The sequence below is a fragment of the Zeus faber genome, assembly GCF_960531495.2.
Source record: "Zeus faber genome assembly, chromosome: 19".
NCBI lineage: Eukaryota > Metazoa > Chordata > Actinopteri > Zeiformes > Zeidae > Zeus > Zeus faber.
Window position 1 is genome coordinate 1,008,067 of NC_137206.1, and position 27,360 is coordinate 1,035,426.

Sequence of the window (27,360 nt, forward strand, 5' to 3'; positions counted from 1 at the left end):
CACATTTCAAATGCAAGTTCAATTAACAACCCGAAAGCATAAAAAATTATTCTTCAATTAAAATCACACCCTGCAAATATCTGTAAAACTAAAATGTTCGGGATTTCACCACTATTAAAATAATAATACTATTAGTTTTCAGCACTTACATAGAGGTTGATCATGTTCTGTCCCACTCATTACCCATAATATTATAACCCAATCATCACACATAAACAATGCACCAGGCTGATTTGTCTGATTGGTCTGATGTGTGTAAATTCATCAATATGTCGTTGTCAAGGCGACAGTATCATGGCGCTGTGAACCACACGTCATAGGCTGCCTATTTAGAGTGGCTCTGTCTCACACAATCTGTCTATCTGCGTATGGTGCGTGGACGGGTGTGGACAGGCACACATACCTGGCAACCCTCCCCTTTTACCTGGGATTCTCCCCTATTTTACCCTCCTCTCACGCTGTTCTCCCATTGAAATATTTCCCCCCAAATCTCCCCTACCTTTCCAAAAAATTAATAGAAAGATTGCACTATCTGTCTATCTATCTATCTATCTATCTGTCTATCTATCTATCTATCTATCTATCTGTCTATCTATCTATCTATCTATCTATCTGTCTCTCTGTCTGTCTGTCTGTCTGTCTGTCTGTCTGTCTGTCTGTCTGTCTGTCTGTCCGCCCACCCATGCATCCATCCATCCATCCACCCATGAGTCCATCCATATATCCATTTACCAATTCACTCATCTGTCCATTCACTCATCCATCCAACATCCATCCATCCACCCATGCATCCATCCATCCATCCATGCATGCATCCATCCACCCATGCACCCAGACATCTGCCCACACATCCAACCATGAGTCCATCTATCAATGTATCTATTCATCCATCCATAATCCAACCATCCATACATCCATCCATGCATTCATCCACCTGTGCATCCATCCATCCAAGCATGCATCCATCCATCCATACATCCATCCATGCATTGTAGAATGAGTGATATAGAATGTACCATAATTACACTAATAGTCGTGGCTGCTGGAATTGAGTTTTCTCAAAACTGCGGCTCACTTCTTCTATCTCTCCATCTTTTTTTTATGAAAGTTTCTCTCACAAATTAATGTACCGCGGCATGAAAACCTGAGAGCAGCAATACAAACCCGTTCCGTTTGATAGTATCGAACATTTTTCTTCTCTCCCGCATTTTATTTATTTATGATTTAATTTTTTTGAGGGGGGCTATAATATACGCCACCACTTGTGCAAACCCCATTACTCCACCCAAGCCCCCGCTCCAGCTGCAGTGCTCCGAAACACCTGCAGGGCAGCAGCGGGCGATGGAGTCAGGAGCTGCTTTCCAGCTTGTCGCTCACAGGACGCTTGTGGGTACGGACTTTGTATTCACGCCGGCTCAGAACTCCTCAAAACGCTGATTGAAAACGGAAAAACAGACCCCTGAAAAGAAAGAAAAGACTTCTCTCTCTCTCTCCCTCTTTCTCTTTCCCAAAATTTATTTTTCGACTCATCTGAAGGGAGAGCCAAAATACGAAAATACAAATCTTCGAACATCGAAAAAATGTGTCTTGGGGGGCCGTTCTGGACCTTGTTCTATTTTCGAGTTTTGACTTTTTTTCTCCCTCTGTTTGAGCTTCTGGTATTTTGTTTTCCGTGTTGGATGGAGTGGAAACAGGGAGGCCAAGGGGCCGGGGGAATCTGCTGAGCCGAATTACAAACGCTCCAAATATAGTGTGTGGGAGTGGGGGCTGCGATACAACAAAACTCCATCAGGAGAAAAAGTGATGTGTTATTTGATAGTTTGGTAGCAAAAAAAATAACAAGAGAGAAAATGCTGTTTGCTGCAAAGGGAGCAAGCTGTAACACGGTCTAAGTTAAAAGGTCTCGGCCCCAGGGACCGTCTTCACAGTGACAGCGGGAAGAGTCTGTTAAACCACCCTTTGGAAAACAGGAAGTTAAAATAGTTAGACGGTCGTTCTATGTTATAGCGAGGGAAAAAAAGGTCATTCCATCCGTTTTTTCAAGATTTTATTGACTCATTCGCACTTTTTCACCTCCGCGAATCAGCATAAACAATGTAACCCTCTGATTTTGTATGGAAGGCAGAATGCAAGACAGGATGCAGGTCAGGCAACAGCCTTTTATTGCACCGGCGCCTGGCAATAAAAAAACAACAAAACTTTGGCACACGGACTCCAGCTTTGCTCCAAATCAAAATCAGCCCTCTGGTCCACATGGACACCGGGGACTGGACCCAGTATAAGAAAATATGTGACCCACCGCAGACTTTAGGTTCATTTGGTGGCTTTTGCCTTTTTTCACATAATTTGAAAGTAAAGAATCAGTGCTTCAAAAAAAGGTGTCACTTGTGCAAATCAAGCAAATACTTTTAAAGCTATGACTTGTTAATGACAAGGATGTGGCAAACTGTGTTTCTGAGATAATCACCTTCAAAGTCTTCCCCCACACAAATGGTTGGGCAAATGGTTGGAGGACCAACAAAGCCACATGGCTACTTGTCACATGACCACTTGACACCCTGCTGAATGGAGACTTGACACCCTGCTGAATGGGGCAATCTCTGCATTGTTCTTGTGTTTCGAGGGAATGTTGAACAGCATCATCAACACACAACATCTTTTGTTTTTAAAAAGGCAATTATTTAACAGTAAGAATATACATGTTTTCTAAAAGTGGAATTAATTATTTATTAGTTTAAAAGGACAACACAACAAAAGATAGGGTCCATCAACAATATGAGTCTCTGTATTTCAGCCTCGTTGTGTCATTTAATATATTAATGTGCATTTGCCAATTATCTTCAAAGTCTCAGCGATTTTATCCTTTAACCGTGTTTCTGCAGATAACAGATTCAAGATTCAAGATTCAAGAGGTTTATTTGTCACATACATATACATACAAATACACACTTTCAGACATATATGCAGTGAAATGTAAGGCAACGCTCCCGATGATTACACACATGTCCTGGGAAAAATTCTCTCTACTAGACCAACTTACCGATTCCTAAAACATAATACAGTAAGGCGAATACTAATAGAATACAATAAAAATATATAGAATAAGAATAAAATAAAATAAAATATAATGGAATAGATAAAGGGAATAGGCTTATACACTAAATAGGACATACTGTATATGGGATAGACTTATGTATATGGGATAGGCAATTATGTACATATACAGATATGTGCATTAAAGTGGCATGTGAATATAGTGAGGTAGTATTTGTGGGATAATACAGCACAGTATACAACAGTACGGCGCAGCAATACGGTAACACCGAACAACCCTGAACAGTACAGTAGGTAGTGGAGCCTATGTGTGTGGCTCAGTGAGGACCCCTGGTGGGGTCAGCGTGGACAGCTCTTTATGGCTTGCGGGGAAAAAACTCAGTCTCAGTCTCTGTTCTCGTTGTGTGACTGCGGAGGCTCTTGCCTGACCGCAGCAGCTGGAACAGTGAGTTGTTGGAGTGATGAGGATCCTTCATGATGCTGCATCTCTGCTGCTACACCTCCTGGTGTATAAGTCCTCCAGCGAGGGGAGGGTAGTTCCAGTGGTACGCAGTAGTTCCCAAACCAGGCAGTAATGTTGCCTGTCAGGATGCTCTCCACCGCTCCACAGTAGAAGGACTTGAGGATCCTCACCGGGACCCGAAATTTCCGACACTGCCTCGCCTTTCTCACCAGAGTGTCTGTTTGTAAAGTCCATGTTAAGTCCTCTGTGATTCTTGATTCACAGAGGATTTTGATTTCTGGTCTTGATTTCCAGATACAAGACCGTCGTTGTAAGCGGCCGTGCGAGCATTCAGAGTGCAACGGATGGATTTGTCAACCCGCGGTTTCTGATTTGGAAATATCCGAACTTTCACCGTGGGAATGATGCTGTCTGCTACCGTAGCCACTAGGCTCACCGCTACAACCGTAAACTCCCTGACGTCACTTGAACTTGATTGGAACATGTCTCAGTCTACGTCAGCGAGTGCGTCCTGAAGCACAGCCTCTGATTGGTCCATCCACCGCTTCACTTCCCTCGTCACCACCAATTCTCGTGCGATCAGAGGCCTGTAAAGGGGAACCAGCGACAACGTGGCATGGTCAGATTTCCCGAAAGCAGGGAGCGAGACGGTCTTGTATCCGTTCTTGTACAGTGTGTAGCAGTGGTCCAAAGTTCTATTACCCCTGGTGGCACACGTGATGTGTTGGTGGAAATTAGGCAGAACTTTTTTAAGGCTGGCCCTGTTAAAGTCCCCAGTCACCACGACAGCCGCGTCGGGATGTTTGTTTTGAAATCTGCACAACACATCATACAGATCCGACAGAGCTGTCGGTGTCCGCTTGCGGTGGAATATAAACGGCTGTAATGATGACCGTGCTGAATTCCCAGGAGAGATAAAATGGACGGCATAAGATTGCCAGCTGTTCCAGGTTCGGCGAGCAGGAGCGGGAGAGAGTCTTGGTGTTGTTGGAGTTATACCAGCGGTTGTTTACCATGAGGCAGACGCCTCCACCTTTGGATTTCCCCGGCTCCCCCGATCTGTCGCCGCGGAACATCGCGTGTGAGTGCATCGCGGCCGTAAGAGGTATTGCCGATGCTTTTTTGGCAGACATTATGATAAAAAATGGAAAAAAAATACTAAAATGTGCAAATGTCGACCGGAGCCTTGGCGCAGGAGGCGGCGCCACTATCGCCCAATCGCCCGATAATACAAATAAAACCAATTGAACAATTAAATAAACAGATAATAGTAACACATATGACATTATATAACAATATAATAATACAAAATAAAAAAAACCACACCAATACTAAGGTGTGTGACTATTATGTGAGCTTCATAAATTCATAAAACATATTTTTTAAAGTGTTAAATAATATTCCATCCCTTCCCCACACCCAATCCGTCCTAAAACCATCAGCTGGGTGTAATTTGAAGGTGAATTATGAAGGTATATTCCACTTTTTTTTTCTTTTGCATAAGGAGCAGCTATAATAAGTAAAAACGGAAAAATCTCACCTGAAAATGAACAGTGACGTTTCAAAAAATTGCTTTAAGATGAACGAAAGGAGCTGCCAAGCCGCCAAAAAATATACATATTTCATGCAATTCTCAATTCTGTGTGTTGATTAAATTTTGGGAAATAAATTGAGGGATGGGGAAGCCGGTGCGGTTGCTTCACTTTTTTTGGTGTGTTCTCTCAGGGCCAGTCAGAACCGTTTAAAGGTGCAATCCGCTCAAAAGATGACACTCCATTCATTGACCTTTGACCTTTATAAACAGAAGATTACCTGAACAATTGGCTATATACAATAAAATTGAAAATGAACTACAAGATACACGTTATGGGAATACAGGATAAACAATACATATAAACCTAAAATTAAAAGTGGATGAAACACAAAGGTAATCGATAAATAATGAATGTAAACCGAAGAATGAACAAATATCAATAAAAATAATTGGCACCATACAACAAAGTTAAAACATATCTCAGTCTCATTTTGTCCTCAATGGATTTTTTCCCTAATTGGGTCCAATTTCTTCCCCAATAGATTATGTCCCCGATGGGGTCCCATTTTATCCACAAGACTTTTGTTCCCAATGGGGTTCCATTTTGTCCCCATTAGATTTTGCCCTCGATGGAGATGAAATGGGAGCCCGAACTGAGCAGATTTTTATTGTTTGATATGATTTAGTGTCGTTTCTGTGGAATGGAATCGTTTCCCTCTCCAACCCCCTCCATGATGAATTCCATTATTATTAAAACACCTTCTTCAGCCCCCCCTGTGTTCCCTGCATACGGCTCGGCACTCAATCCATCCGATCGCACAATATCCAGGCAATCATTGTCCTGCTCCAGCTGTATTGACTTGGAAACTGAAAATTACATAGCCATTTATCCCTTGATGAGATGTGTTGGCATTTGCAGGCGTCATGAAAGAAGAAGGCGCTGAACAGTAATTGTATGGAGCCACATTGTGTTGTATTTAAATAAAGGAAAGAAAGGAAACTGTGTGTCCGCTCCACAGGTTCTGCCAATATTTGAGTCCGTGCTTAAATAAACGCTATAAATATACAACATGCAAGAGCAATAATTTACGATCCGGCTCCAAACATTTGTTCAAGCCGACCCCCCTCCGCCCTGCCGTGTAAGCCGCTGTCAGCTCGTGTAATTAACGTTCAGGTGGAAACTGTCACTCAGTGGTTCTGCTGCAGCGTCGGGGACGGCCATTGTTCCCAAACCCCAACAGTGAGAAAAATTTCGGGTTAGAGTTGGTTCGAGTTTAGGGCTTAGGTGTCAGCGTTAGGGTTAGGGGTCATTGTTAGTGTTAGGGGTCAGGGTTAGTGGTTATGTTCAGGGGTCATTGTAAGGGTTAGGGGTCAGGGTTAGGGTTAGGGATAGGTATAGGGGAAAAGTTAATGAGAGAGTGGCCGGACCCCCAGTAACGTTGGCTCTGACGCAGGCTAACCTATCTCTATTGATCTACAACATAATATGTTCGAGTAATATGCACCTCTCTATCTATTTTTTGTCATATTTTGATTAAAAAATAGATAGAGGATGCATGTGCAGAAACATGTGAACAGAATAAGATCCCCAGAAAAAAAAAAGAAAAAGTTTCAAAAGAGGAAAAAGGGGGAGTAAATGTACATTTTTTTTTTTAAAGAAACCATTGATTAAAGTTGTAACATTATTAAATTATGTAATTTTATCAACTAATATTTAAGATAATTAGAATACATAATCATATTTAAGATAATTAGAATACATAATCTAATAAAATCATAAAATGACTTATATAGACACAGATGTAGGCCAAATGGTTGGGGTTAGGTAGGGGTAGAGGTAGAGGGTTAGGGTAGGGGTTACGGGTCGGGGGTTAGGGGTCAGGGCTCAGGGTTACGATAAGGGTGTCGCACATGTTAATGGGACATAGGCGGGGTGTTGTAGTCATTTGACTGAACAAAATGGAAACAAAAGAGAAAAATGTCTTGATTCGAAAAAAATAAAACATGTAAAAAACTTCCAGTTCCCAAACCTGGCCGGTTAGCACAGTGCTAAGCGACGTTCCAAGCACTCGGTTTAATTTGGGATGAATCACAAGGTTTATAAGAGGTTTAGGTGTTTCCATAGCATGTAGTCCCCCCGCTGCTTCATCAAACATTAACCATTCCCCAAATGTCATATAGCGTTTTATTAAACAGCATCTCCGCCCCGCTGAAAACCCTGCTAAGCTAGCTGGTTAGCGCTGGCATTCTGGCGTGTTTTAGGACGGCTAAGTCCCAAAGAATCCAACTGTCTGTGCTTGGAATCGCTTGAAGAAGTTTTCCTTTTTCAACTGTTTCACTGGAAAATCTTCCCTTTCCTCGAGCATCTTGATCAAACAAAAGAGCGGGAAAACAAACTGCAGTGGATCACAGATCTTCTCGTGACGCTGATTCTTTTGGACGCCAACGGGCGTCGCCGACTCTTGATGAAGCACAACGCGTTCTGTCAGCTGATCCGCCACTCGCTCTGTTTGTTGTTTGCAACTCCAGACGTTCCTTTGCTTCCTTTTCGGAGGCGTGCTTTGAGCGAGGTCAGGAAGTTGACATCAAACCTGCGTTAAAACCCATGATTTATTCTCTCTAGATTTGAGCTTCCGTCAGCGAGGGGCACTTCAGCAGCTCCACTGCAGAGGCTCCGCCCGAGATCTGTTTGGTGTCTTAATTGTTTTTTAAGGCGTGGATAATACTTTGGTTTGTGTGTGGTGTTGTGATACCTCCTGTCAAAAAGCCCCCAAAAAAAGGACTATTTTCAGCTGCATGGGGGGAATGGGTGCTGGCCTAGTGGTTTTGGGAACGTTGGAACCTCGTGTTTTCGCTTTAAAGCAACACTATGGAACTTTTTATCTTAAAATAACAGCTTCAGAATCATTGTGACGGTACACTGGCTTGTAAAATGGAGAATGGCACCTCTTTCACCCCCACCCTGTAACATCTGTGTTTGGGTTTGAAACATAACAATAAAAAAAAAAACGATAAATGATTACAAAGAATGTCCGGTAATAATGCTCATACTCAACGGCCGGGATCCCGCCTCAGCTCAGCCGACGCTGGCACCTTTTAATCGGCACCGCACCTTCGCGGCTCGAGCTCTGAGATCTTCGTTTCCTGTTTCTCAAAACAAATCAAATAGAAACTGTGTGTTTTTAGATTATGATTTTCTAGGGCTGTACCCGACTCAGAATTTTGTCAGTTGAATCTGATTTGCACCGGTCTCCCCCTCCGACGGTACAGGCGATGCGATGGGGGGGCCCCGTGAGCAGCGTGGGATTTAAAGTTAAAGTGAAAACGCAGCGGTATTTTCCAACCGAAACCAGATTTTTCAATCATTGGAACATTGTCAATCCGAGTGATTGGCATCAGAATCGATTAACTTCATCCAGTATTGAGAGGGGTCGATCTCCCGGGAAATGGCTTCGCTGAAGAACGTTGCGGTTCAGGAAGCGGCCGTGCAGTCAACAATCGTTGCACGGCTGTAGACTGAAACCGCGGCTGGACTCCCAATGATCCAACAATGCAGCTTGGCGTAGCAGAGTATTTATTTTTAAAGTCGCCTGTTACTCTGCCCACAGCTGCACTCGGACGTGGACAAAGGCGACAGCAAGGTGAAGTACGTGTTGTCCGGCGAAGGGGCGACCTCCATCTTCACCATCGATGAGAACACGGGCGACATCCACGCCACCAAGCGCCTGGACCGCGAGGCGCAGGCCTACTATACCCTCCAAGCCCAGGCCGTGGACCGCCTCACCAACCTGCCCGTCGAGCCCAGGTCTGAGTTCGTGGTCAAAGTCCAGGACATCAACGACAACGAGCCCAAGTTCCTGGACGGACCCTACATGGCGGGCGTGCCGGAGATGTCGCCCCTAGGTACGTTGCTCCGGCAGCCTGATGGGGAATGGATATTTCATTATCTCACTTTCTGTTCTCGCTCACATGCGCACTTGATCATTTCTCATCTCTGCAGATTCATCTTCATGTCTCCCGCTCTATAGGTCACTGGGGAACGGGGGAAGTTGGCCAGATTAATTTAAATCGACCGTGTTCGCTTTGAAAGACTAGCGCCTGTGAGCTGTAGCCCGTGTAACTTCTTTCTTTCTCTCCTAATTTAACACCCACACACACACAACTTCCATCGGTCGTATCGCTACTTATCACCTATCCGAGTAGCTCTTTAGATGCTTTGCCAGCCGAAAAAAAGGCAAGTTCAGGATGCTTTGGCGGGAAAGGTGACGGTTAGCCCCCGATCAGAGCGGAGATGTGGATAAATTACTTATCAGCCGACAATTCATTTGGCAATTTCCAAGGGGAAGGCCCCATCTGTCAGAAGGCTGACAATGCCTTCCAGTCTCAGGGTTAAGTAACATGACAGCTGCAAGCACCTCCCTCGCACATCAGGCCGCACCGCGGCTTCATCTCACTACCTGATACACATGCAAATGAGGGGAAATGTGGACGGACGTTTCTCTCGCCCCAACGCCCGCGTAATTGAAACGGGGGGAAAAAAAAAACGAGAAAATAAAAGAAAATGGAGACTTGAGGCGTAGCGGCGGTCGGAGTCTTTCCGGGCCTGCGCTCACAACGCGATCCGCGAGATCTCCGGAGGATTACACCGGCAACTGTCGACGGGGGGTTCAGGGTCCGGCTTAAGGAACCGAAGGATTAAGAAGAGTGCGAAGCGCCGGGAGCCGAGCCCGGTGTCCGAGCCGAGATAAGACACGTTTACCGCACATCAGAGGGGGGGAGGGAGGGAGGGTCCACCACCCCCTGCCGCTGTGTTTACTTGCTCTCTCCTTCCTCCTTTGAAAACCTTTCCTGTGTTAGAACAACATGTGCTTGCTGTAACATGGCGTCACGTTTCTTCTTCTTTGTAAATATCCGCTCGGAACGTTCACCAGCGGCAGTAGAACTCGGGGAGGGGTCCGGCCTCCTCTTGTCCTCCATAACTCCTTTATAGATGTCTTTAAATCATTAATGCTCACCGCCCCCACACCGCCACCTCCACCCGCCACCCGCTGATGAATGGCTTCAATTTAGAGGAAATCATGAATTCAATTAATTAAAGTAATTAGAGGCAGTGCTGGTCCATTCGCATGGAGGACCTTTTGGCCTCTTGGATCTCTGAAGGCTTTTGTCTTAATCACAGCACCGGGGGCGGGGTTGTCAAATAAAAGACAAGAGGGAGAGAGAGCTGAAGGAGGACGGGTGGGTGGAGGTGTGACGGCACGGCGCTCAGCTTGGCTCCATTCCTTCTGCTCCACCCTGTTCCCAGAGAAGAAGGGTGGAGCAGGGAGCAGCGAGCAGGGCTCATTACATGCACAGGGAATGTAATGTCAACCCAAGGTCACGGATCTGGGATTTACCGCTCGCCACTCGGTCCAGCTGTCATCGCTCTTGTCTCTTAATTGATGAGGCCGCCAGATCAGGGGGTGGGATGGGACAGAATGCGATGGGGTGGGATGGGTATGGCAGGGTGGGATGGGATGGAATCGGATGGGGTGCGACGCTGGTGGGATGGGGTGGGGCGGGGTGCGGTGGGATGGGACGGGATGGGGCAGGCCGGGGCGGGGCGGGGTGTGGCAGATTGGGGTAGGGTGGGATGGGACTGGTCGGAATGAGCCAGGACAGGGTGAGACGGGGCGGGGCGGGGCAGGGTGGGGTTTTGTTCAACTCTTTTTGGGGGGAGGAGGAGAGAAAAGTGTCTTTATGACTAGGAGATGAGCGGACCTTGTCGATTGAGTTCTGTTGATATTTTGAGGTTAACCTTGTGAGATGAACGAAGTGGGATGCAGGGACTTTTAACCTGAACTGGATCTGATCCGCCCCATTACAAGCTTTTTGCTAACGTACACATGGTTAAAAAAAAAATATATATATAGATATATATATATATCTATATATATTTGTCATATTCTCCAGGTATCGTGGTATCAGGACACAAAAAATATACTATATTTGACCAAAAAAAAGAAATCCAATGTATGACATCTGTGTTATTTCCATAATAAAGAGTGGGTAAATAGTGTGTGATTCAGAGAGTTCTGCAGCCATATGTCTTATAAAACGAAATAAAAATGTTTACTCATGTATATTCATTAACCAAAAATCAACTCAATAATTAAAAAAAATGCCTTTATTAAATAAACCTAAAGTTAACGAAAAATATTTACAAAAAATTAAAAGCAGAATATCAAATAAACAACGAGAACAAATAATTACTAATTAATGAATATAAATATAAAAATATAAATATAAACAAAAATAATCCTCAAATAAACAACAAACAAAAAATGGGAATAAACATTAAAATGTGGGATAGAGATTGCAAATCACAAATGTGCCTTCATATCGATGGTGATGTTCATTGGTAAAATAGGTTGTGGGGTGCATCTAATATTTCACCCCGACAATGGCTTTTCAAGACAAAATACAGAAGTGATTGTTTCCACAGCGGGAATTATGAACTTTTCTTTTTTGGGTTTTGTCATGTGTTTACGTTCTGGAATGGAAGTGGGAGCGGTAATCCATGCTTATCCGCTGCGGAGGGGACCGGGTGTGTATGTGCATGAATATAATCAACTTAATCACGGGCGGCTGCGGTGAATACTCATCAAGGCATTGTAAAGTTAGCGGGCTTAAACCGAAGACTTGAATATTGTTTTTTTTTCTCTTTTTTTATTATAATAAGAGAAAAAAACACAAAACAATCCTTTGCTCATTGCAATTCCATTTCCAGTGTCGCAGAGAGCTGGTTTTTTAATCATCTTTTTTTTCAGGTTGGACTCGTTCTGGTCAGTCGCATTGAAAGGTTCGGCTCTTTTTTTGAGATAAGTTTCTTGGCACGTCACTCGGTAAAAAAAGAGTCGTTCAATGGGGTTTGTCTGGTTCAGTCGGTGTCACGCACGGTGAGCGAGGGAGGACTCGGTTCGGCTCCGAGTTTGGTCAAACCTTTTTATTTCGATGGAATAAAAAGAGTCATTCCATTAGCTGCGTTCAATATGAGTTATGCTAAATGCTTTCACCTTTTTTCCACTTGGTCTTTAAATGAGCCCTCGTTTAGTTATTGTTTTTGGTTTGTGAGGGAAAGTTTCACTCTTAAACCCTGATTCATCCAAAATATTTGTTCACTGCGACCAAATTGTTAGCAACTCCTGCATCACTATTGCGAGGCCATGATAATAGTAACCACAGTTCTATGGATTTGTGAGCTTTTCTGAGGTCAACAGGGCGGTGGTGCAGGAGGGAGAGGTTGAGAAACACTGATGTCAAAGATTTGTCGCTACAAACAAATTGTTTCCGACGGACAAGTTGTTCAAGGCGAACTAATGGTTTGCGAGTCGTGCACCAGTCCTGCTCATTGTCATTGTGAACGAATGTCCTGTGATTGAAACGCCTCCGCCCGCCTCCCGTGCCCCCGCTTGGAAGCCTGTCCGCTCAGCTTCAGCTTTATCTCAAACTCACGTGCGATGCCGCTTGGAAACGCTTGGCGGCCCTTCGCAGAGTTTTGGGTTGATAAAAAGAGATGGCCCCATTCACAGATAAACGCTCGGCAGCTTGATGGAGCCTGATGGAGCCGGTTCCTCCGTCCTGTCCCCCATTCAGATCAGGACGGGGCTGTATTTATTTCCATTACCCGCAGATGACAGTTGCTCACCCAAGATGCCGAATTGATTAGGAAATCCTCCTCTTTTTTTGTGTGTCCGCGTCTGCCGGGAATGAGTAAAAAAATGTGAAGATTGGATCCGTCACGGAAATGAAGACGGACACGAGGAGAAGTGACACCGACGGAACAAATTGAGAAGCAGACGACGGATCCTCGGAGCGGAACAAATCTGCTCCGATTTCTGGATGTTCATCGTTTTTTTGTTTTTTTTTCGTTTTGTTTTGTGGTTTTTGACGTTCGGCACTGGTTCCCCAACACTTTTTTTTATCCACGGCTTTTATTTGCAAAATAAATATGGTACAAATGAAAAAACCCCAGAGCCCTGCAGCACTATCCTGTTCAACACTAGAGCATCATACGATGTGGACTCCTTGTTATCACGGCCGACTGCAAGACTCGCAAACGATTCGTTCCTACCGAACAATTATTTTCAATGAGTCGGGAGTCTGGATTCACAAACTGAAAATACTCTCAGAGCACGTCGGTGCTTAAAAAGGATCGGTGCGTTCAGCATAAATAATATTGAATGTGACCGATTTACTCGCTGCATCCCACCAAAGTAAATAGTTTTGACAGAATTAAACGATTCCCGTGAGAAGTATTTTCACGACTCTGAGCCGGACCGACCCCTTTTATCGAGTGAGTCGTCAAGAACCGAATCCCAAAAAATATAAGTCAAATCTTTTGTCGCTACTAATAGTTGTGACTTTCAGAGTGGAACTTGTGATGAACACAGAGCTGCTGCCTGGCAATTTGGATCTTGCAACACGAGAGATACTTTCCTTCCTTTACTGTGTGTTAGTGGAAGTGGAATTTCAAAACATGGGGACAGATGCAGCGCTTATTAATTCAACTGTCGTGGGCTATGAAGAGTGACAGATTACACAGAGAGAGAGAGGGAGAGAGGGAGGGAGAGAGAGAGAGGGAGGGAGGGAGGGAGAGAGAGAGGGAGATAGAGAGAGAGAGGGAGAGAGAGAGGGAGGGAGAGAGGGAGAGGGAGGGAGGGAGAGAGAGAGAGAGAGAGGGAGAGAGAGAGAGAGAGAGAGGGAGAGAGAGAGAGGGAGAGAGAGAGAGGGAGAGAGAGAGGGAGGGAGAGAGAGAGAGAGAGGGAGGGAGGGAGGGAGAGAGAGGGAGGGAGAGAGAGGGAGAGAGAGAGGGAGGGAGAGAGAGAGAGAGGGAGAGAGAGAGAGACAGAGAGGGAGGGAGAGAGAGAGAGAGGGAGAGAGAGAGAGGGAGGGAGGGAGGGAGGGAGGGAGAGAGAGGGAGAGAGATAGAGAGAGAGAGAGAGGGAGGGAGGGAGGGAGGGAGAGAGAGAGAGAGGGAGGGAGAGAGAGAGAGAGAGAGAGGGAGAGAGAGAGAGAGAGAGAGGGAGAGAGAGAGAGAGAGAGGGAGAGAGAGAGAGAGAGAGAGGAGAGAGAGAGAGAGAGAGAGAGAGAGAGAGGGAGAGAGAGGGAGGGAAGAGGCAAAAGATTAAACCAATAAATTGATGTCTTTAAGAGCCGCGGTGCTCCATGAAAATGTGAATCGAGCGATAACCTGGACCTCCATCCAGGCTCCATCTTGGAGGCCCTTAAGCATCGCTCTTCGATGGAGACACAAGATTTAAGATTGAAGATTTAACATCTTAGGGTTGAAGAGTTTTAGATTTTTAGGATTTAGGCGCGGCCGCCGCCACTTCCTCCTTGGCGGCGGGCGTCGGCCCCCAAACCTTCAAAGCGCTTTAAAGCAGCGGTGACAGCCGCTGTCAGGACCTAAGAGCTGATGATATAATCTGAGGGTCCCGGTGATAACTCCTCCTGAGGGAGCAGGGGGGAGGTCGCTCCTCGCCTCCGCCCCCAAAACCTCCACCCCATCGCTTCGCCACATTAACCCTTTCAAGTGCCCTGCATGAAGACACCCACTCCACCTTAATCCCTCATCACTAGTGACCCTGGAATAAGGGCGTGGCTCTGCTTGTACAATGACGTGTTTGTGGTGAGAACAAACCTCCTGTGATCTTTGTTGTGGGTTCTAAAACACTGACATCCCTTCTAATCCTCCATTAAGCCTTGAAAAGCCTCTGAGGGAGTTGAATGATCCCTCTTTAAAAAAAAAAAAAGTACAACTAAGATGCATAGGAGCTGGGAGATTACTCGACCAGTCGATTAGTTGACAAGTCGAGTAATCGAACCACTAGTCAGCGCTGTTGGCAGCAGTCCACTCGTCATTTTTGTCCATGTCACCCGATTATTATTATTATTATTATTATTATTATTGTTATTATTATGCAACAATTATTGTATTAGTAAAATACTTTATTAAAATATGTATTAATATTAATATCTTAATTCAACTATGTAGTGTTTAAAAATTCTCTTTGTTCATTTAATTAACAATAATTACAATAATTTACAAAATATAATTTTCGTTGTTGCCTAGAAAATATCGTTTACACGATAGGTCAAACACGTCAAGTCGAGCACTTTTGTGAAAAATTGAGCAAGTAGTGAAAATGAGTGAAGCCCTGATTGGAGCTGGATTCAGATCTTTTCAAATTGTGGAAAGTTGCCCCCTGGAAGCAGTTTAAGAAAATTCCGGTTTTGCCAAGTTCGACACGTGAGAGTTTCCCAAACCTGTAGGATGGAATGACGGGAGGTCAAAAGGTCAGGGCGGTCCATCAAACCACCCTGCTTAGAACAGGCGCTGATGGGGGGAAGGTACTTGGACCCTAAAAACACACCAGCACCTAAAGATTCCAAGAATATTAAAGAGATTGTGTTGTTATTATTATTAATATCTCACATCCCTTCTGTTAAAATAACTCATTTGTTTTCATAACTAATGAGTTTAATTTTTTCTGTTTAATGCCCTCATCTGAGATGAGAGCCGAGATTCTGAGATGGACTATCAACGGTTAAAAAGGCATAAAAAAGAAAGGAAAACGTTTTTATTATTTTCATTATATTTCTTATTTTTATTCATTTTATTATTTTTATTATTTTTATTATTTTTATGAGTGTGTTTTCCTCTTCCTCAAATCCCAGTAAAATATCACCAGACTTTGCTTCCAGCGCTAAGGCTAACGTAGCGGAGCCGGAGCCCAGACGTCGCTTGGCCGCGCCCTATTAAAGTGATATATTCCAACGCATAAACGGCGCCGTTCATCAGGGCGAGGGACAGAAAAAATAATGAAATGAAAGGCATCCAATAATACTTTTTATCCCACTCCAAGGTTACTTGGAGGATCGCTGGGACGATGTGCAGTCCAAACCGAATGGACCCAAATCAATCGCCGCAATGATTCTCCACTATTTTTCCTTTGGCGACGTGTTCGTAGGTGTTATCTCCAAACCCCCTGGAGAGACAGGGCTTTTACTTAACATCATTTACAATCCAAAGAAAAATATTAATTTGTCCACCTGAGGAAACTCGGACTTAACATTTACTTTAATGGGTGACATGGGACGAATGGACCTAAATGAATTGCTGCAATGATTCTCCAATGCGTTTCTTTTCTTGACGTGTTCATAGGTGTTATCCCCAAATGTCCTCTAGAGACCGGGCTTGAACTTTACTTTACTTTACTTTACTTTACTTTACTTTACTTTATTTTGCTTTATCTGCGCTCTAATGGAAAGGGCACGTTGGCTGCACGTTGGCTTCACGATGTGCAGTCCAAACCAAATGGACCTAACTGATTCGTATTGAATTGCCACTGATTCTCCAATATATGTATTTCCGTCGTGTTCATCTGCGTTTTCTCCAAACTCTGCACCGGAGCTTTTACTTGACTTTACTTTATTGTAACTCTAACTCTACATTATTATACCCCCCACCCCACCCCCCGCCTCCAACACCCTGAAAAATTGCTCGGCCTTGAAGAAACTAATTTTCTCAATTTGTGCGATGGACTGTGGCCTATCAAAACATTTTCCTGGTTTGAGGATCCCGGTGGAGACGCAGCGATGGAGCTCAGTCACATCACCCGAGCCCTGATCTGCGGCGGGGGGTGATGTATTCCAGGGTGTAAATTAGACCCTAATCCAGGTTTTAAATGAGGAGCAAATTGGTGTTTTGGTGATTTTGAGGGAAAACATGAGGAGTCCGGGGCCGGGGGCTGGAATGTGTCGACCAAATGTGTTTATGTGTCTGTAAATTTGAGTTTTTCTTCAAAATAATTTTAGACATTATATCACATTTAACATAAGTGCACTCTAATATCGAATGAGAAAAATATTATTGACATTTTTTTTAATATATATATAAAAAATATTATTATTATTATTATTATTATTATTATTATTATTATTATTATAATAATAATAATAGGGAGGTGGGAGGTGGAGCGGGGCCGGGCTGAGGGGTGGAGCAGGCGCTTTGTGACATCATTGTCCAGTCTGTTCTGTACTGTATGTGCAGGGTGTGGCTCTGCGGGGCCTTCGCATGGGGCGAGGTGTGCATTGCGACGCTATAGCTACATTTATTATTATTATTATTATTATTATTATTACTATTATTATTCTTACTATTATTACTATTATTATATAATTATATTTGTTATTGTTTATGTTTATTGAAATGGATATATAGTATATGTGAGCGATATTATAACCTTTTAACACCTATATTGTGTATGGGGGGGGGGGGGGGGTATTTGAAGATTTGTTTTATGTTTGGCTATTTTGGGTTATTTTGCTGCTTATATGGCTGTTTGCGGTATGTTTGGCTTTTCTTATTTGTCTATATCGTATATCTTACTTATACTGTATTTTATATTTTTTTCCCAGACTGTGGAGCTTATTTGATGTTACTAATCTGCTCGGCATCGATCGTCCCCACAACAAGTTCCTCATGTATGAAATGTGCAGCGAGTTTATCTCGACTTGTAGAAGACAACAGGTTATAAACACTGTATTCATGCTTTTATTCATTTGATTCATTCAATTTAACAGATATTTGCATTTGTTAGAATCAACTGGCCGATATGAATAATCAACCTGTTTGACTCTTGATAACGACAACCACATGAATTCTTAAAAGGAAATAATGTTTAAATATTTTGTTATGGGATGGAGTTAAAAAGCAGATGGATCTCTGCAGTGTTTCGGATACTACCGTTTTATTTTCTGTTTTATTTTCTGTTTTATTTTCCGTGCCAGACGGCAGAAGCAGGATTGGAACCAACAGATTGTAGTTTCTTGAGGGAATTTGTATATATATATACATTTATATTTAGGTTGTATTATATGAAGGAGGAAATTTAAGACAATGAAAATAAAAATAAAATTATCTCCAGAGGCGAGAAGCAGCGTTTTGATCTGGGAGAACACGGCTCCCTTCCACCTCCATGAGCGTTTGAAATATATACAAAAAATGAAAATATTAAAATATTAAAATGAAACATGACGAAAAGAATCAGAATCAGTTATTTTCCTAAACAAGGAATTTGTTGTGGTGAAAAATTGGTGCATTGTTGTACAGAGGGTTATAATAACAGTCTGAAATAACCACATATTAGGGGATGGTAGCTCAGGAGGTAGAGCTGGTGGTCTAGTGATGTAAAGGTTGCTGGTTGGATCCCAGGCTCCTCCTGCTAGCATGCTGTAGTGTCCTTGAGCAAGACACTTAACCCCTAATTGCTCCTGATGGCTGCGTCCGTCGGTGTTTGAACAATTGTAAGTGGCTTTGGATAAAAGAGTCTGATCAATGTAATGTAATTGTAATGTAAATAAAAATATCCCCAAAAAATCAAACATAAAAAAAAAATATCCAGAATATCTAAAAAGTGATTCTAAATTGAGTTTTAAAGTTAAAAGGCAATATGGTTGCTAGTATGGCTGTAGCTATAACGTATAAATATGATCAATTATGAAATGATTACAATTATATGATATATTATTATATGTTATAATGATAAAAATAAAACATGTTATTGCTATTATTATTAAATTATTTTATTATAATTATAGTAGTATAAATAATATTATTTTCATATTTATTATGTCATATTTTATTATATATTTCTATTCATTTGATAATAATAAATAATACTAGTTTAGATTATTTTGAAAAGTTATTATTAAATGATATTCATTTTATTATATTAAATATTATATCATATCATTATTATTGTATTAGAATATGAATCCAGTTGTGTTCACCTCATTGCCAACGACTTCACTCTCAAGCCATTTCCTTCTCTCTTTCTTCCAGGAACGTTGTATGTTCACCGTTAGCTCCTATCTTTGGAGTTCTCTTTTCAGCCGTTGCCGTGGAAACTGATCTGTGTTTTCTCCGTCAGGGACCATGGTGGTGCAGGTGGCGGCCACGGACGCCGACGACCCCACTTACGGAAACAGCGCCCGGGTGGTGTATAGCATCATCCAGGGGCAGCCGTACTTCTCCGTGGAGCCCAAGACCGGTACGTTCACATTAAAGTACGAATCCGTCACTCAAATCCCCGTTCTGACCGTCTGGATGTCGGATGTTTGTTTCTGACAAATTTCAATCCTCTGATTTTCATGTTTACAATGAATTTTATAGATTCTAGATATAAACAGAGTCAAGAGTATAAAAAAAACCCACTTTTCAATGTTTTTGTGTTTAATTGTTTAATCATTGTTACGCTGTTTCCATTGTTGATGGCGGGGTCCGCCACCATGATGACCCTGAAATCCCTGAACGGGAAAATAACACATTTACTGCAAAAAGAAGGAGAGAGATCCATCCACTCTACATCCACTCTACCGATACTCTACCTCTACTCTACCTCGACTCTACATCCACTCTACCTTTACTCTACCTCTACTCTACCTCTACTCTACAGCCCCTTTCTATCTGCACAAAAAAACACTAAGAGTCATTTGACCCGGTTGCAATTCCAGTTGGATACGTTCATTTTCATTCCTTTACCTGCACGATGCGGCACACGTTGAAGTTCCGCACATTGCCGTATAAATTGAACAGAATATCCCTGCATCATTCCATCATTTCATATCCTGAGTCACTTCGAGCCACTTCAGCACCGCCCCAAGCCGGTCCCTGAACCGGAGGAGCGTCTCCACACCGAGAGCACACCGCGCACTTTGCGCTGATGGTGCGCGGGTGCGGGTGCGGGTGCGGGCGTGGATACTCCATGCTGATTCCACTGTAGTGTTGGGTCTTTCACAAATTTATCCGGTTCTTTTGAACGGCTCCTCGTAGGAGCAAAGGGAGTCCAGTCTCGCTTGGTGATGAGCAGATTTTTTTTCTCCAAATTTCACAGTTTCCAATCACACTGGAACCGTGACACGCCCCTTTTCCAACGTGTTCGTAACGTCCAACGTGACACACCAGGAAAAAAAAAGAACAGCATTTCTCCCAACAATGGGAAAGGTGTCAATCACCTTTTAGTGGGTTTATCTGCATTCAACAAACTGCTTAATTTTGGTGTAATAACGGTATTAGTCATCCCAGTCAGAACTCCACCCATCTCCGCCCATGCAGCTCTCGAGCGTCGCTCCAAATTAGTCGGCACCGAGTCTGGAAGACTGATTAAGTAACAGATATAAAAAGGAAGTCACCGCCGTTGCATTTCCACTGGCCTCCATGCTGCTTTCTGCTCTTTTCTTACCCAATCACACCGCAAACACCCCGACAGCTGAGCTTGTTTACGTCGCTTTCCAGACGCTTTCCAGACGCTTTCCAGACGCTTTCCAGACGCTTTCCAGACGTCCAACGTGACACGCTCCAAAAAAAACAGAAAGCTCACTGCTCTACAGGCAGTGGGAAAAGAGTCAGTTGCCTGTTTTTAGCGGGTTTGTAAAAAAACTGAATATAGGAGAATTTTGGTGGTAAATCTAATAACTCTACTGTACCTCTACTCTACCTCCCTCTCTCCCCAGTCTACCCTCTACTTTACTGTAACTCTACTGTACCTCAATGCTACTCTACTTCTGCTCTCCCTCTTTCTACTTTGTAGGGAACTATTGAAGGTTTTTTTTTAATATCTTGACAAAATCATCCATATACACTGAGAGTGCACTTTATCAGCGCCGCCTGTACCAATGTGATCACACAAGCTCTAACATGAATTCTACTTTTATTACGTTTATAATTTTCAATTTTTGTTGACAGCGTCGGAAATGTGTAAATTAAATGATACAGTATATTTATGACTGAGGGCATAGGTTAACCTGGTTTTGTCTGAACTACATTATATTGAGAGGTGTTTCTCATTGTTTGTCCTCCCTTAGACATACACAAGGAAGAGAATAAGAGAATATAAACATCTGTGAAGATAAGACAGCTCAGTACAACAAGACCAACAGCTACAACCTCCATGATGAAGCATGTTGAATAAACACCTCTTCTCTCACAGCGTGGAAAAAAACCTGAAAATTAGAGATAACAGAAAGCACAATGACAGAGCTGCTGTATTGTATTACATTGGATTCTACAGGTTTAATAAACTGAGTGTATAAATTTATATACTGTATATCGGATCAGTCGAGGCCCGGGGTTAACAACGACCGCCACTGGTGCCGTTAGCCAGCAGGGTGCCAGTGGAAATTGTGCTACTGTCGGCCGAAGAAGAAGAAGAAGAAGAGGGGGAAGGCGTGTCCGGAGACAGCAGGAGAGGAAGAAGGTTAGGAGAGTAGAGTTGAGAGTTGGAACTTTGAACGTTGGCACTATGAAGGGTAAAGAGAGAGAGCTGGCTGACATGATGGAGAGAAGGAAGGTAGATGTACTATGTGTAAGGTAAGGCCAGGAGTATCTGAGCTGGGTACAAACTGTTCTACCATGGAGTGGATGGCAGGAGAAACAGGTTAGGGATGGTCTTAAAGGACGAATATGTCAAGAGTGTTTTGGAGGTGACCAGAGTGTCGGACGAATGATGAGCATGAAGCTGGACATTGATGGGGTGATAATGAATGTGGTCAGTGCGTACGCTCCCCAAGTTGGGTGTGAGATGGAAGAGAAAGAAGAATTCTTTAGTGAGTTGGATGTAGTGGTGGAGAGCGTCCCCAAGGGAGAGAGAGTGGTCGTTGGAGCAGATCTCAATGGGCATGTTGGCCAAGGACCAGAGACGTAGGTGACGAGAAGATGACAGGTAGGTATGGTGTCCAGGAGAGGAATGTGGGAGGACAGATGGTGGATTTCACCAAAAGGATGGAATTGGCTGTTGTGAATACGTATTTCAAGAAGAGGGAGGAACACAGGGTGATATACAAGAGTGGAGGATGGTGCACACAGGTGGACTCCATCTTATGCAGGAGGTGCAATCTGACAGAGATTAGTGACTGCAATGTGGTGGTAGGGGAGTGTGTTGCTAGGCAGCATCGGGTGGTGGTCTATAGGATGACTCTGGAGGCCAAGAAGAGGAAGAGAGTGAAAGAAGAGCCGAAGATAAAATGTGGAAGATGAAAAAGGAGGAGTGTTGCATGCAATGTAGGGAAGAGGTAAAGCAGGCAATAGGTGGGAATGAAGGGTTACCAGATGACTGGGAAACAAGTGCAGAAGTGGTGAGGGAGACGGCCAAGAAGGCACTCGGTGTATCATGCAAGAAGAGGAAGGAAGACAAGGGCTCTTGGTGGTGGAATGAGGAAGTACAGGAGAGCATAGAGCAGAAGGGGTTTGCGAAGAAGAAATGGGAAAGTCAGAGATGAAGAAAGTAGACATGAGTACAAGCTGATGTGGTGCAAGACGAAGAGAGAAGTGACAAAGGAAAAGGAAAAGGCGTACGACGAGTTGTATGAGAGGTTGGACAGTAAGGAAGGAGAAAAGGACTTGTACCGATTGGCAAGACAAAGGGACCAAGCTGGGAAGGAGGTACAGCAGGTTAGGGTGATGAAGGATAATGATGGGAATGTGCTGACTAGTGAGGAGAGTGTGTTGAGAAGGTGGAAGGAGTACTTTGAGGAGCTGATGAGTGAAGAAAATGAGAGGGAGAGAAGAGTGGATGATGTGGGGATAGTGGATCAAGAAGTGCAGCAAATTAACAGGGATGAGGTGAGAACAGCTTTAAAGAAGATGAAGAGTGGAAAGGCAGTTGGCCCGGATGACAAACCTGGGGAAGCATGGAAATGTTTAGGTGAGATGGCGGTGACGTTCCTAACGAGACTGTTTAACACCATCCTGGAAAGGGAGAGGATGCCGGAGGAGTGGAGAAGAAGTTTACTGGTACCATCTTCAAGAATATGGGAGACGTACAGAGCTGTAGTAACCACAGGGGAATAAAGTTGATCAGCCACAGCATGAAGCTATGGGAAAGGGTAGTGGAGGCTAGGTTTAGAGGAGAGGTGGGGATCAGCGAGCAGCAGTATGGTTTCATGCCAGGAAAGAGTACTACAGATGCAATGTTTGCTTTTAGAACGCTGATGGAAAGGTACAGGGAAGGCCAGAGGGAGTTGCGCTGCGTCTTTGTGGATTTAGAGAAAGCGTATGATGCGGGGGCCGAGAGAGGAAGTGTGGTATTGCATGAGGGAATCGGGGGTGGCAGAGAAGTAGGTAAGAGTGGTAGAGGATATGTATGAGGGCAGTCAGACAGTAGTAAGGTGTGCAGTCGGCGTGACCAAGGCATTTAAAGTGGGTGGGATTGAATCAAGGATCAGCTCTGAGCCCTTTCTTCTTTGCAGTGGTAATGGACAGATTAACAGATGAAATCAGGCAGGAGTCTCTGTGGACTATGATGTTCGTGGATGACATTGTGCTCTGTAGTGAGAGTAGGGAGCAGGTGGAGGAGAGCCTGGAGAAGTGGAGGCAGCATTAGAGAGAAGAGGAATGAAAGTCAGCAGGAGTAAGACACAATACATGTTCCTGAATGGGAGGGAGGCCGGAGAAAAGCTGAGAATGCAAGGAGTGGAGGTGGAGAAGGCGGATGACTTCAAGTATTTGGGGTTGACCATCCAAACCAGCAGAGAGTGCGGGAGAGAGGTGAAGAAGAGAGTAGAGGCAGGGTGGAGTGGGTGGAGAAGAGTGTCCGGAGTGATCTGTGACAGAAGGGTTCCAGCAAGAGTGAAGGGGAAGGTGTACAGGACGGCAGTGAGAGCAGCCATGTTGTAAGGTTTAGAGGCGGTGGCTCTGACTAAAAGGCAGATGGATGAGGTGGAGGTGGCAGAGTTGAGGATGTGGAGGTTTTCATTGGGAGGGACAATGATGAACAGGATTAAGAATGAGGACATTAGAGGGACAGCTCAGGTTGGACAGTTTGGTGGAAAAGTGAGAGAGGCCAGATTGAGATGGTTTGGACACGTGTGGCGGAGAGATGAGAGTTACATTGGGAGGAGGAGGCTGAGGGTGGAGCTGCCAGGCAAGAGGAAAGAGGAAGATAAAGAGAAGCTTGATGGAGGTGCTGAGGGAGGACATGCAGGCGGGTGGTGTCAGGGAGGAAGATGCAGAACACAAGGTGTTGGAGGCAAATGATCCGCTGTGGCCACCACTAACGGAAGCAGCCGAAAGAAGAAGAAGAAGAAGATATATCTATATACTGTATACTGTATATATATAGTATATATTATTTAGTAATAACTAAGTATATGTTCGTATAAGTATGTCGATATGAAGCTGTGAAACATGTTTGTCGTCGTAGACGTCGATATGTGACATAATTCCACAAGGCATCTTATGGGATGCCTCCACAGAATAAACGCTTGCCAGATGTTGGATATGTTGGACACATAATGGACGGACTGCAAACAAGGGCAGAAAACAATGGGACAGAAAAAAATAAGAAAACAAAACAAAAACAAAGGTGGACATGAGATCTATCTACAGTTCACCAAGAGTATACAGTTTATTTTATATGATATTATATGATATTATATGATAGTAAATGATAGTAAATGATATTATATTTCAGATATTTCTGTTTTCCCTCGTTTCCTCCTGGGAGGCTGAATGACGGCGTTGCAGCTGCTGCTCTCTCTACATCTTTATCGCCGGCTCATTAGCCGCCGGCCTGCTGCGGCTCACACACACCATGCAAAGCATTATGGGAAGGAGAGCAGGAAATATATACGACACCCCATATTACGCCATCCCATAATACACCAGGCTTCCCTACACACACACACATGCTGTGATTGTATTCACATGGTTCCAATTTCCTGAACTGAGAAACGGCTGCAAAGCAGGAGCCCTGCTTCAATGAGTTTGGTCTGTTTGTGTTGCATTCTACTCTGCTCTACTCTACCTCAACTCTACCTCTACTCTACCTCTACCTCTACTCCACCTCTACTCTACTCTACCTCTACTCTACTCTACTCTACCTCTACTCTACTCTGCTATAAGGTACTCTACATCTACTGTGCCCTGCTCTACTCTACCTCAACTCTACCTCTTCTCTACTCTACTCTACCTCTACTCTACCTCTACTCTACCTCTACTCTACTATAAGGTACTCTACATCTACTGTGCCCTGCTCTACTCTACCTCTACCTCAACTCTACCTCTTCTCTACTCTGCCTCTTCTTCTATTGTTCCTTTACTCTACTTCTACTCTACCTCTACCTCTACTCTACCTCTACTATACCTCTACTATACCTCTACTCTACTCTACCTCTACTCTACTCTACTCTACCTCTTCTCTACTCTACCTCTACTCTACTCTACCTCTTCTCTACTCTACCTCTACTCTACTCTACTCTACCTCTACTCTACTTCTACTCTACTCTACTCTACTCTACCTCTACTCTACTCTACCTCTACTCTACTCCACCTCTACTCTACTCTACTCCACCTCTACTCTACCTCTACTCTACTCTACCTCTACTCGACCCTACCTCTAGTCTACCTCTACTCTACTCTACTCTAGCTCTGCTCTACTCTACTCTACTCTACCTCTACTCTACCTCTACTCTACTCTGCTCTACTCTGCTATAAGGTACTCTACATCTACTGTGCCCTGCTCTACTCTACCTCTACCTCAACTCTACCTCTTCTCTACTCTGCCTCTTCTTCTATTCTTCCATTACTCTACCTCTACCTCAACTCTACCTCTTCTCTACTCTGCCTCTTCTTCTATTCTTCCTTTACTCTACCTCTACTCCCGTATGGAACTGATGATGTCATCCACAATACAGGAGTTTGTTGCCTTCTTTCTGTTCATGTTTTATGTCTCAAGCTTAAACCAAGTAAATACTTCAATCCATGTATTGCCTGTAGAATACAGTGATGTCCGTTGTGGGGATGGACATGCAAAGTAAAAACAAAGATTTGCTTCAAACCCAAAGCGACCATCGGACGAACCCGGCGCCCTGTGGATCAATGGACGGCAATCAGAACATCCTGATTCCTGCTCTGGGACAAATACAAAAACTCGAATGTCTTAGTTCAGCTGCCGGACCGGAACTAAGAGGTGTTTTTTTGTGAAGTGTGTTGTACGCTCCCTAAATGTTTCATTTTATAAAAACTTTTTGATGAATCCCCTGTGGAGCGCTCTGAGACGCCGCCTTCCTCAAGAGCTTTGATTCCAGATCCTAGCTTGGACTGGATCCCCCGGCTTCTCCGTTCCTCAGTAGTCGGTTGGAACTTCCGGAGGATAATTGTTCTTATTCAAGAGAAACGCTGGGATGGCAGTGCACCGAGCGGGGGCTCCGCCTCGCTTAAAAAGGAAAAGAAAGTCTGACGAGTGTTTGTTTTTTTATGACTTACTTCCTGTCTGTGAAAAAAATTAATTCAGTTATGAATTAATCAATTATATGAAATAGTAAAATATAAGGGATTAAAAAACATTATAATTGATGAATACATTGATACATAAATACTAAAATAAAAATGTATTATTGATAATATAAATAATAATAATAATAATTTGAATACTATGAATAACAATAATAACAGCAATAATAATAATAATAATAATAATAATAATGAAATATACATCACAGTAATGTGAACTTATTATTGTTACAATGAATTTTCCGCGACAAAAACTCGAAGTATATCTGTCTTGCACAAGCATATAAATAGTATACTGTGTATATATATTTTAAGTTGAGATACATAATTATTATTTATTATTATTTCATAACAAAAATAAATAATACTATATTATTTAATCATATATTAATATTATATGCTGTAAGTTATTTACTTCCTTTCCTTGTATAAAAAAAAAATATATATATATATATATATACATATATAACACCACTATAGTTACTTATTCCTGTAGAAGGTTTGGCTGTGAAGTTGTGTTATCCTTATAAATAACCGATAAAATGTACTTATTGTAAGTCGCTTTGGACAAAAGTTCAATCAATAGCGTAATGTCATGTAAGATGTTCTTCATATCAATTTAATTTATCATCATGTGTTTTTCTCATTGTTTTGTTGTTTCACCAACAGTGTATGTGTGTACATCCACGTTGGGAGTTTTTTTGCTGACTGACTGTTTCTATACTTTTCCACGCTGTGATGTCATGGTTTCCGCAGCGCTGGGGGACGCGGCCCCCGGCGTCGTGTCGGCGTGGGGAGGGCTGTTGGTCGGGGGCCTGCGTGGAGGGGCAGGGGTGGGAACGCTGAAGCTCCACCGCTCCGCTCCCAATCAGCCACCACAGACATTCGCTTAAGTGATGTTTAACCAGCGCGCCGGAGCCATAAAGTCCTATTACTCTCATCACGCTTCCCTGTTTTATTAAATTTTTTCCAGTT

General features: G+C 43.4%; 1 protein-coding gene across 1 annotated transcript in view; it reads left to right on the plus strand.

Moving 5' to 3' along the window:
* LOC307244631 (cadherin-7-like) overlaps positions 1-27,360 on the plus strand; it is a gene marked incomplete at both ends in the record, with an annotated part of 143,361 nt that overhangs the window by 52,951 nt on the left and 63,050 nt on the right. Inside the window, 2 exons of the mRNA XM_080019885.1 lie at positions 8,660-8,954; positions 19,028-19,147. Of these exons, the coding sequence (XP_079876011.1) occupies positions 8,660-8,954; positions 19,028-19,147 (415 nt within the window). The remainder of the gene's footprint in view (positions 1-8,659; positions 8,955-19,027; positions 19,148-27,360) is intronic.